We start from the raw sequence: 11,639 nt of genomic DNA on the forward strand, positions 1-11,639 counted from the left end.
TTCAGTTCTATTATTTCAAGAAGACTTATAAAGTGTGAAAAGAATCTAAAAAAGAATGAATATATGTATAACTGAATCATTTTTCTGTACACCTGAAACTAACACAACATGGTAAATCAAGTATACACCAATACAATTAAAAAAAAAAAAAGAAGACTTACAAAGCATAGAATTGGTAGGTGGTAGACAGGGTAAAATGGCTACTAGCACAGAGTGAATGAAAGAAAAAAGCCACTGGCACCCAGTCTAGAGTAAGAGAATGTGTTAAACAGACATAATAAGCTTTAAAATATTATAAAACATGAATTTATTTACAAACAAAATGAAACTATAATATTTGAACAAACTTTTTAAAAAGGTCTATCTTTCATTCTTATAAAGAACAGGATTACTTAAAAATCAGTTTTAAATGACATGAACCACAACATAATTTTAGAAGTAAAAAACATTTTACAGAATGGTATCTGACAAAAACAAAACTTAAAAGCATCTAGAATATATATTGATAGAGTTTTTTAAAAGATCAAACTTTTCCAGTCACATTGTTTTGAAAAATTCCAAAGTATGCCATGTTTAACCAACAGTTTGCTTCCAAATAGGAGTCTCCTTGGAGAAACTAAGTATCAATTTTCAAACAACTATGCTCCCCCATTTGGTTGCTGGAATCATTCCGATTAAAACACAGATCTTTACTTCAATGTAAATTAATATGGCTAAAGACGCCAATCCTGAGTTGTTTTCTTTTTTCTCCATTAAATTCACTAGTACACATACATATCACTTTGAAGCACCATCAAAAAGAGAAATGGAAGACACAATAGCAGATGGAAGATTATCTGCCTCTGGAAGAGCCAAAATTAACGCAGCCTTCATTTTCCTGATCTATAAAGGAGTATAACCACATCCTCCATGATTATTTCTCTTTCTAAAATGCTACATATTTGAAGGCAGACTTTGTGCCCTTCCTCCTGTCCCCTACATCCCCCCACCAATTGATAGTAATTAACATGGATTCTGGAGTCGGCTTGCCCAGGTTTGAATCCCAGCTCAGCCAGTTATTTTGTGATCTTGGACAAAATACTTAAACTCTACTCAGTTTCCTAATGTGTAGAGTGGGGATATTAACAACAGTACTGATCCACAGAGTTGTTATGAGGCATAAACAAGATAATGTGGGTAAAGCACTTAAAACAGTGACTGATACAATGTATATAAGTTTTCAAATCTGTCTTCACCATCATTCACTGCTTATGGGAAGAGATCTTGACTATGCCATATGAAGAAAAGAATGTCATATGGGAAGATATATTAGGTTAAATCACCAAATATATGAATACAAAACACAAAAATTACTTTTTAAACATTTACCTTAGCTTCATACAATTCGGGAAACATTTTAAAAAATATTTTAATAAACAGACATGGATGCTATAAAATACTTTGTGGACCAAAACTTAAAACTCTAGAGAAAAGTTAACTCAGACAATAAGTTTAAGTACAAAAACACCTGGAAATGTAGCACAGTATCACCACCTAGTGGATACTGCATTAAAAAATCTTACAGATGGTGCTTGCCCTACTTATTTGTAAGGCGAAAAGCCTTTTCAAATAAAAGCACATTCTGTTTACAAATGTAACGGGTATTACAAAATAGAAAATAAATTATTTTAATAGCAGTACTGTCCAGCACTATAGCTAAAATACCTCATACTAAGTCTGTATCTGGAATTTGTTTCTAAAACAAGGGAACAGAGTTAAAAGTAGTTTTTTTTTTCAGAAATTTAAAATGTCAGTCACCATACAAGCCACCAGATATACTTCACCATGACTTCGCAATTAATGCAGAAAATATTACCCATAAAAAACTTAGGAATTTCAAACCACAGTGTTGTAAGGTATCTTAAAAAGCCATTTTATTCTACCTACTTGCTATCTGAATCTCTTCTGAAGCATCCTTGATAAACAGAATCTTGGCTCCAGAAAGTATAGGTAAACTTACTTTTTTTCTGGGCCCGTTCCCCTGCAGAGACTAAACAATTAGAAAATGTATGTTTTTCATGAGTTGAAATCTGTTGGCCTTTGATTTACAGGTGTGAATAGTCCAATCCTTCCAAAGAATTATTCCTCAACTATGAGATCTTACAAAGTTATGGGATCTCTGCTCTTCCAAGTTAAACATCTATATATTCTTTTAGCTATTTCTCTTCAACAGAACGATAAACACTCATCATCTGTTCATGCTCCTTTAAACAGTTCTATCATTTCTAAAAATGACTGCATCCAATATAAAAAATAATATGCCATGAATGGTCTGGCTATTGAAGAGCAAGGACAGATTACCACCTCTCTCTCCATATTCTACTTCTCTTAAGGAAAAACTTTCATGGTGAGGCAGAGTAGCAGCCAAAAACTCAAGGCTTGGAAGTCAGACCAATCTGTGTTATTAAGTAGTTGACTGATGCAAGTTACCTGATGTGTTTGACTTTTAGTTTCTCCAGCAGTCAAACAGAAATCAACATCTGCCTCATATAAATAAGATCAAATGAGACAGCATTTGTAAATCAGCCAGTATAATGCCTAGCACACTATAGGTGTTCAATAAATAATAGCAATTATCATTATTACCTTTCCTCCCTCTTCTTCATTTTGCATATGCCATACACACACATATATGGTTCAACTGAACTGAAATGACTTAAGTTTCAGTGAAAAATCAATGCAATGTGTAATATTTTTCTCATCAGAAAAATACAGTATCTCTATTGGTCTGATGGTGGTGCAGAGTTCAAATTAAAGTAATATTAAATTCAACAAATGCTCATTTTTTTAAAAGCACAATATAAGGATATTTTGGATTACTTCACTGTGACAAAATTTCTTATCCTAGAAATAATTTCCAAATAGTAAAGAATTTAGTGTTGGATTTAGGAATATGTGTTAACAAATATATCCTCCATTTATCCATTTTTTATAATTTTCTCAGCTATACAGGTTTTAGTATATTGGAAATGTTGTCTTGTTGTCAACATTTAAATACATTAAAAAGTACCCTAAATAACAGTTATCCCTAAAGTAGCAAAATTCAGCATAAGGAAAACAACATAAACTATTCATAATTGGTTGAAATCTCTTTGCCCTTAAAAGTTTGATAATGATCAAGAATTCTGCTGCTATTATAATGGTAGATAGTAACTTATTTTTCTTATTTTAAATAAACAGCAATAGTTTTGAAATCACATCCTATTAGAAAAACAACACATATTTTCAAGTAAATACATGTGTAAGTATTAAACACTAGAGTAAATTAAAAATTTTAAAACTAGGTCAGGAAACTTAGGCACAAAAGGGTTAGAATGTCTCATTATCAAATATGTGATTTATTTCCTGAAATTAGTTTATGGTTATATATCATACTTCTTCTAGGATGTTCACTTCATTCCATACTAAAAAAACTTCATTCAGCATACATTTACTCAATATTTATTATATGACATATTTATGAACTTTATGGATATACAGCAGGGGTTGAGTTCTTTTTGAAATAAGGCTAGATGGCACTGACTTAAGATAAATACTATTCTCATTTGAAGGGAGGACCAAAGGTTAAACCACTTGCTTTATCGATTCCAAAACCACAATCAAATACAGAACTCCTATGCTTTTTCTAGTCCATGGTTAAGTCATATTTAAATTTCCATTAAAAAAAACTTATTCATATTATTTGCATGATGCTTCTTTCTTGTTTTTAACGAAATTCTAATTATTTTTAAAATAATAAATGCTCTCTAACCTAATGAACTTGCATTGATTTCTTTATAGAAATATTTTACTTGAAAGTGAGCCTAAAGTAATAGTCCACTATTTAGAGGGTACAGATAAAAATTGCGTATCTCTTTTCTTTTCCTTTCCTGGTCGTCAAACAATTATAAAGAAAAAGAAATGTCAAGCCCAGTGGCGGTTGAATTCAAACTAGAAATACACTATATTATTTATTTATTAGAAATAAACTGAATTAAGCCATTTTTATTAAGGTACGTTGTGACAGGCTAAGCACATTCCTGAAATAACTCTAAGAAGAAGGAGGAAGAGACCAGAAAGCTAACATAATTTCTCTTGCCAAAATGACATGCTATGCTTAAACTGAGAAATGACTGTATCAATATTTCCAAATAATTTACATACATAGATGCATTAGAAAAGATTTCTAGGTATCCACTAAAAGAAAATATAAATGTGAGGAAACACAGCACATTGGAACCTTCCTAATGCTATATAGAGATAATACTCTGTATCTACAGAATTTCATACAAGGTAGAAAAAGTCCAAAAAGATATATTACTGGGCCTAAAAAACTTACGGACCAAATCTTTTTATGATATTCTTTAAAATAACCCCATTTAGGGCTTCCCTGGTGGCGCAGTGGTTGAGAGTTCGCCTGCCGATGCAGGGAACACGGGTTCATGCCCCGGTCTGGGAAGATCCCACATGCCGCGGAGCGGCTGGGCCCGTGAGCCATGGCCGCTGAGCCTGTGCGTCCGGAGCCTGTGCTCCGCAACGGGGAAGGCCACAACAGTGAGAGGCCCGCGTACCGCAAAAAACAAAAAACAAAAAAAACCCCAAAACCCATTTACAGACTTTAATAACAATAACTGCAAGGCCCCACAGGGTCTCTAGCTTATCAATACTTTTTTTTTTTTTTTAAGAATTACCTTCTAATCATTAAGTCTAATTTTTTAAAAAATAATATCAAACATATCTATTTGGTAACTCTTGAAAAAGAGTCAAAACACATATAACTTCAGGATGTTTCTAAAAGCAGCTCTGTAGAGCACCTTTTAATTCACTGCATTCCAAAAGATCTCTTAAAAGGGCAGGGACTCAACACTTAAAAATGAATTAGAACAATGATTCCTTTAATACATGGAGTAGAATAGTTTCCTCCTTCTTGCCAGACTAGAGAGAAAAAGGTTTTTTTTTTGTCTCAGAAATATGCCTAAAAAACAAAAGCCTTGCACCAATGGCATCAGATAAGAAATTTCTTTTTCCTAAATTGCACATTTGGGGGAGAATTTTGACTTCATATCTCCATTATAAAATAATTATTTGAGTGTGCTTTCTTGTCTAATTAAAAAAGAGTTTTGGTAAAAACATTTGTCCTACAGTCACTGTTATAACTAAAGAGTCAATCTACTTTCTAAGCACTAAATAGAGTACAGCTTGGCCCCAAAGAGTGTGTAAAACCAGACTTTGCATTTATTACTCAAGACTACACTTGTATTTTTACCTGTGCATAATTTTATATTGCAAATGAACAGTACCTTCCAAATCCACTCATTATTTAAAACCCAGAGAAAGCATAATCCAACACTTAAGACAGTTCACACAGTTATTGAAAAGTTTACAAATGTAAAACTGGATTAAAAAATGAATTCTAGTTACAGTTCTAAGTTTACATGTCAATGTTAGCATATCCAAATAATACTTCTCTGTTAGGGAATGACAACCCAATGAATGTACTCCAAATAGCAGACACAGAATCCAAAATTAATCCCACCAAATCCTACCCAAGCATTTGTTCCCTAATCTACAAAATAAGACTAGATCAAATAATTTCTAAACTTCCTTTAAATTCTAACGTTTTTTGGATAATGGAATCAAATACCAGTTACTTTTAGTTTTATAATTATGTGACCCTGCAAGTCACTTGTTTTTAACCTCTCTGAAAAGATGCAATTTTATTTAAAATATCTCATCAAAAATTTATTTCCTACAAGTTTTATGAAATTTATTGTAAAATCTCCTTTGGTAACTTCGGTGGGTTAAAAAGCGCCCCACAAAAAGATAGGTCAACTTGGAACCTGTAAATATGACCTTATATGGAAAAAGAGTCTTTGTAGACATAATTAAGTTAAAGATCTGAACACACAATTATCCTGGATTAGGGTGGGCCCTAAATCCACAGACATTGTCCTTGTAAGAGAAAGAAGATGGGAGGAAGGCCATGTGAAGACAAAGGCAGATACTGGAGTGATACATCTATAAACCAAGGAACACCATGGACTGCAGAAGGTAGGAGAGAAGCATGGAATGGATTCTCTTTTACAGCCTCCAAAAGCAACCAACACTGCTGACATCTTAATTTTAGGCTTCCAGCCTCCAGAATTCTGAAATTTTTTTTAAGCCACCAAACTTGTGGTAATTTGTTACGGCAGCCAAAGGAAACTGATGAAGTAGTGTACTTCAGAAAGAAAAGCCCTTTTAAAAGGTATTATTATCAATACAATTTATCTTTGCTCATGATATATTTCATATTAGGAACGGTGAAAGGACTTCATCATTTCTAGATTTTTAATAAAAATCAACAATTTGATTCCTAGATAAACACAGAAAAGCCTCTATTTTACAACATTTACTATCTATGTGAGTCTATTTTACCTTATGATTGAAATTATATTTACTAAAATGCTAAACAACTTTTCAATCAATAATATTACCTAATCATTTGTAAATATTTTTCAAAGACTTTGCTACTTTTTCTGAAGAGAATTAATAAATAAACTTGTATACAAAAAAGTTTCCAAGCTTTTTGAGTGGCCAACAGTATCAAAGAAATATCATGAGATAGCTATGAATAATTTTACTTTCCCATCATTATTCAGGCTTATGGAGCAAGTCTTAAACTTTTCTCAGTTCTTTACCATTTAACTTCCTTGGGTCATAGATAGATAGATAGATATACATATATATATATATATATATATGTATATATATATACATATTTCACATATATATATTTAAAATACATATTTCTGATATTTAAAGCACAAAAAATCTGATGTGATCTGCGGATCACCATGGTGCCTAAAAGAAATTTAAAAATTTCTACGTAGTTTTCATTATGGAAATAGTCTAAATAATAAGTCTATTTTTAGAGTTCAAGATGTTTCTGATATTACCACATAAACCTCTGAATGTCCTGACTATTTGGCCACTGAAAAGTTTTATTCAGAAAGATATAAAAAGTTAGGAAATTCACAACTGCATAGCAACCCAGCTCACAAACAAGTCTGGATGTAGGTGGCAGAGGTATGTTAAGCCTATAAATAACATAGGGTAAAATGAAGTAACGAAATTCTAGCAGTTTCTGAGGTACTATAACGGTGAATAAGCATATGAAAAACATTAAATTCCAGAATATCGACTTTGATTTCAATGAGTCAGCGATACTCCAACCGGCAAATATATAAACTGGAACTAACAAATATTTCACAATTTCATATCTTTGAAAAACTCTTTTCCACACATAGAATGTATAATGTCTATTATCTGCTAGCAAGTATTTATGAGCATAAGTAAATTTCCAAACTAAAAATATGGAGACTAAAGTAATCACAAAAAACTGAATTCTCCGTTTCCAAACTAAGCAAAGAAAAGACCTGATTTTCTTAAGAGACAGTAGGTGAGGAAAGGAAAAGAAGAGAGTAAAAGAGAAAAAGTAGAATAGCTGAGGAAAGTGTAGGCAGGCTTCATGACTACTCCGGTCACCAATAACAATTCCACCATTAACTACCACAAAAGCACAAAACAGAAACATTAGAAGGATGTAGGGCCAAGTCAAAAGGAAAAGCATACTCAAGTTCTTAAAGGACATGGAATAAGCCAAAAGGAACTGAAGAATTTTCCTGAATTCTGAAAATGGTCCTTTAATAGAGGGAAGCTTCTCTTCTTTCTTCTTTTGTAGCTCGGTTTTCCAAGCTTCAGTCAACTTTTGTGCAATGACGTTTCCTGCGCAGAAGATAGCCCAGATGATATTTGTTTGACGAAACATGAAGCCACAAAATCCAAGCAAGGCTGAAGTTTTATGATTTCCATAAAGACACATCAAGTAGGCAAAAAGAGTAAAAAACATGGATCCTGCTTCTGTATAATAAAGGAAGTTAAAAAAATAGAGTGTGGGAAATACTGCTAATGTTAATGTTGACAAGATTCTCTGGATACTTGAGGCAGCCTACAAGAAGAGAAAACATAGTTCACAATAAAACAAATAGGCTGTTTCTGCTGAGCTAATGAACTAAAAAACAAAAAACTGCCTGACTCTTATTCAAAAAAAAATATTCAACATTAATGTTATTTCTGGCTTTGCAAAAACACAGTATGTATTTATAAGGACACTTTCTGATACTTTTTAGTTACACCTAGCAGTTTGGAAAGCAGTAAGACAATACATGTGTGTGTCAAAGCCTACAATACTTTGAATCATTCAACAAATAGTTAAGGAGTTATTGTGTGCAAGACAATGACCTCAGTTCTATGGGGAACACGGAGACAAATGGAACACAGTGCAGGTGGTTCCATTTCAGTGAGCTTATCTTCGTGCCTTCCATAAGCATTCACTTAGCCATCATCACCAATTTCTTTTAAAGATATCCCTTCAAAACTGTGCACTAGAGAGAATATAAATATGTATATAACATTTATACCACTATACACAATGATCTTACTATTTTATGATGAAATTACAGGGATCTTCCTGAAAATAGTGGGCCTAGTCTAAAGTTTTAGACATCTTCTTTTGGGCTGATAGTCTCAGGTAGAATTTGAAAGTATTCTTATCTCCTTGAATTCTATCATCCAGTTAATCTAAATCACCAAGCCAAACCATGCCATTACCTTGATTAAAATTAAGGGCTGTCCATCACCTATTAGATAAAGTTTAAAATGCTTTCCATGACATAAAAATATATTTGTGACTTCTCCCCTACCTTCTTCTACAGACTTCTGCAGCCTCACGTCCCTGTACTTTATAATCTTATAATTCCAAATAGCAATTCCCTGCATCTTGTTGTTTAATGCCTTTCTACTTTTGCTTATGCTGTTAATCCTGTCAGGATTCATTCCCATCCTACAGTCCTATCTGTCATCAAGATTCAGCTCAGGTACCATCTTCTCTGTGAAGCCTTATCCAATGCCACCCACACCTCTCCCTCCCAGTCAGGGTGCAACAAGTGCTCCTCTGCTCCTTCTCTGTATCCTCATAGCGTTTTATAGCTATTGCTCTCTCATAATTTACACTATTGAAATCATCTCTTTAAGCTAAAAGTAACTATTATAATTAATATTTATTGATTCCTTACTATATACCAGGCAATATTCTAAGCACCTTCCATTTATTAAGCTCTTCTACTCTTTAGAACAGTCCTATGAGGTACAGTCTATATTTTTCCTATTTAACTGACGAAAACAAGGAGTCACTAAGGGGTAACCTGCAAAGTAACACAATTAGTAAGTGGATAGAATTCAAACCCAGGTAATCCACCTCCAAGGCCTGCATTCTTAAATCATAAAAAATTGCTTGGGGGCTTCCCTAGTGGCGCAGTGGTTGAGAGTCCGCCTGCCGATGCAGGGGACTCGGGTTCGTGCCCCGGTCTGGGAAGATCCCACATGCCGCGGAGCGGCTGGACCCGTGAGCCATGGCCGCTGAGCCTGAGTGTCCGGAGTCTGTGCTCCGCAACGGGATAGGCCACAACAGTGAGAGGCCTGCGTATCGCAAAAAAATAAATAAATAAAAAATAAAAAAAAATTGCTTGGTAACCTCTGTTTCCCCTAATGAAGATATAAGTTTTATAAGAAAAAGACTGTGTCATTTACCTCTGTAATCTCAGCGCTTAGCATACTGAGATATTTACTGAACTGGTTTAATTCATGAAAATTTATAGATTTTATAAATAAATAAGAGTAATTCAAGTATTTAAACACAAGTATCTTCTAAAATGGGGGTAGGGGACTTGCTTTATCTTTACAAAAGATACACAAATATTAAATGTTAAATACATTTTTCACCAAATTTCATAAAACAAATTCACCATAATTGTGGAATTGACTGTACATAAACTTAAATATAATAAATTATTTTGAAAACAAACCTTGTGCCTGGGTTGCACCTTGTGGAGAAGCAAATATAGTAAATAGAAGTTGCCAACACTGAAGAGAAGATTAACAAATCTGAGCATTCCAATGGAGCAGACAACGTGTTCTGACCATCCGAAGATCCAACTGGCAGGTTTGACCACTCCAACTGACAGCAGGTATAAGCCAGGTAATGTAGTAATCATGGGGTCCCACTTAAAAAAAAAGGTCAACAATGAAGCAAAGCAAGAGGTAATACTGATAGGACTGACACAGAGATGTCATCTTTACCAATAATCAGGCATTTTGGGAAGTTATCCTAAGTCACAGTTAAATGAGCAAATCAGATGCCTCCTCTAAAGAAAAGTTTATCTTATGTTTTGTCCCTGTACCTGCTTTGTGATTGTTAAGGTACAAGCAACCAGCAGACAACAACTTAAACTCAGTTTCTATTTTCCAAGATATACTCTTTGGAGGGCCTGTAATTTGGTGATTGAATTGCAAATGCTCCAGTTTTAAAAAGCCTGGAATCACCCTCTGGAACTCGGATGGATTTAGAGAAAAAAATGTTTAAAGAGATTAAAGCACAGGATCCATAATGACAACTACAATGTAGAGAGCCATGAATTGTGCTAAATCCTCTGTATATAATCCTGCAACAAGCTCTATAGTAGGTACAATTTTACTGTCATTTTCAGATGAGTAACCTGAAACTCAGAAAATTTCCAAGCGACATGACTAGTAAATAACAGTGCCAAGATTTAAAATCAGGTCTTCTCTAACTATAGACTTTATATTTCTAACCACTACTCTACAATGACTTCACCAGAAGAGAAGGATATGTCTGTTTTTGTACCCATATCTACACAACTATGTAGCCAAATATATACTCAAACATGCTGGCACTTCACTGGTTGCCAGTTTATCTAGTTAACAGAAGGTTGCTAAAAACACCAAGGATGGAATTAATGTAACTTGTCACTTCTTAGTAGCTGAAGATTCCCCCCTCCCCCTCCTATCCGACTCCCAAAATACACAGTGAGATGCTTGACAGGTGAGCTAAAGTGAAATTTTCTGACATTTCCTAGAAGCAATCCAATGCCTCTAATCCCGGGACTGGCAAAGAAAAACTAGGATAGCTTTCATCATTAGCCAAAAAGAGGGGCAGTAACTCAGTTCCCCATTAGTTAATCTCCCAGAGCTTTTTTTGCTAGGAGACAGATCTGCTGTTTATTCATTCATTTAGCAAATATTTTACAGATCTCAGAGACAGGAACAAAAGATTACCCAGTTCCCTTCCTGTTTGGAGTGGAGGGAGCTAAGGATAAAGGTAGGAGAAATTAGAACTGGGGCCAGCTCTTCCCTTTCTAGCCTGTCCGAGGGTGCAGACAGGTTGAGGATCCCACCTGCGAGAGGGAGAAATGGCCCTCACAGTAGCGCTGTGCCTGCGGCAGGTGGAAGATCTCGTCCATGTAGGGCTCTCGCAGCGCCCGGCTGAAAGCAGAGAAAAGGAGGCAGGACACTAAAAAGGTACAGCTCAGGGCTGCCGAGAAATAGTAACCCTCCAGCTGCGCCATTCCTGCCCGCATAGCCAAGAATCTAGTCCTGGAAAATATGTGCTGGATTCTCAGGTCCCCAAAGTCGAGCTTGACATTCGGGCTCGAAATGGGCGCGCAAGGAGGGACTGGCCGGAGGGAACTGAGCATAGCCGGAAGGCAAAGGATGCTGGGAAG

At 34.8% G+C, this 11,639-nt stretch overlaps 1 protein-coding gene across 1 annotated transcript; it reads right to left on the reverse strand.

Moving 5' to 3' along the window:
• Window positions 1-290: 290 nt before the first annotated feature.
• LOC101320120 (dol-P-Glc:Glc(2)Man(9)GlcNAc(2)-PP-Dol alpha-1,2-glucosyltransferase) lies at window positions 291-11,606 on the reverse strand. The gene is made up of 3 exons (XM_019935353.3): window positions 11,313-11,606; window positions 9,924-10,121; window positions 291-8,008 (listed from the first exon to the last, which is right to left on the reverse strand). The coding sequence occupies exons 1-3, from the start codon at window positions 11,493-11,495 to the stop codon at window positions 6,953-6,955; spliced, it is 1,437 nt and encodes a 478-aa protein (XP_019790912.2). The 5' UTR covers window positions 11,496-11,606; the 3' UTR covers window positions 291-6,952.
• Between the last annotated feature and the right edge of the window lie 33 nt (window positions 11,607-11,639).

The sequence above is a fragment of the Tursiops truncatus genome, chromosome 11, assembly GCF_011762595.2.
Source record: "Tursiops truncatus isolate mTurTru1 chromosome 11, mTurTru1.mat.Y, whole genome shotgun sequence".
Classification (NCBI taxonomy): Eukaryota; Metazoa; Chordata; class Mammalia; order Artiodactyla; family Delphinidae; genus Tursiops; species Tursiops truncatus.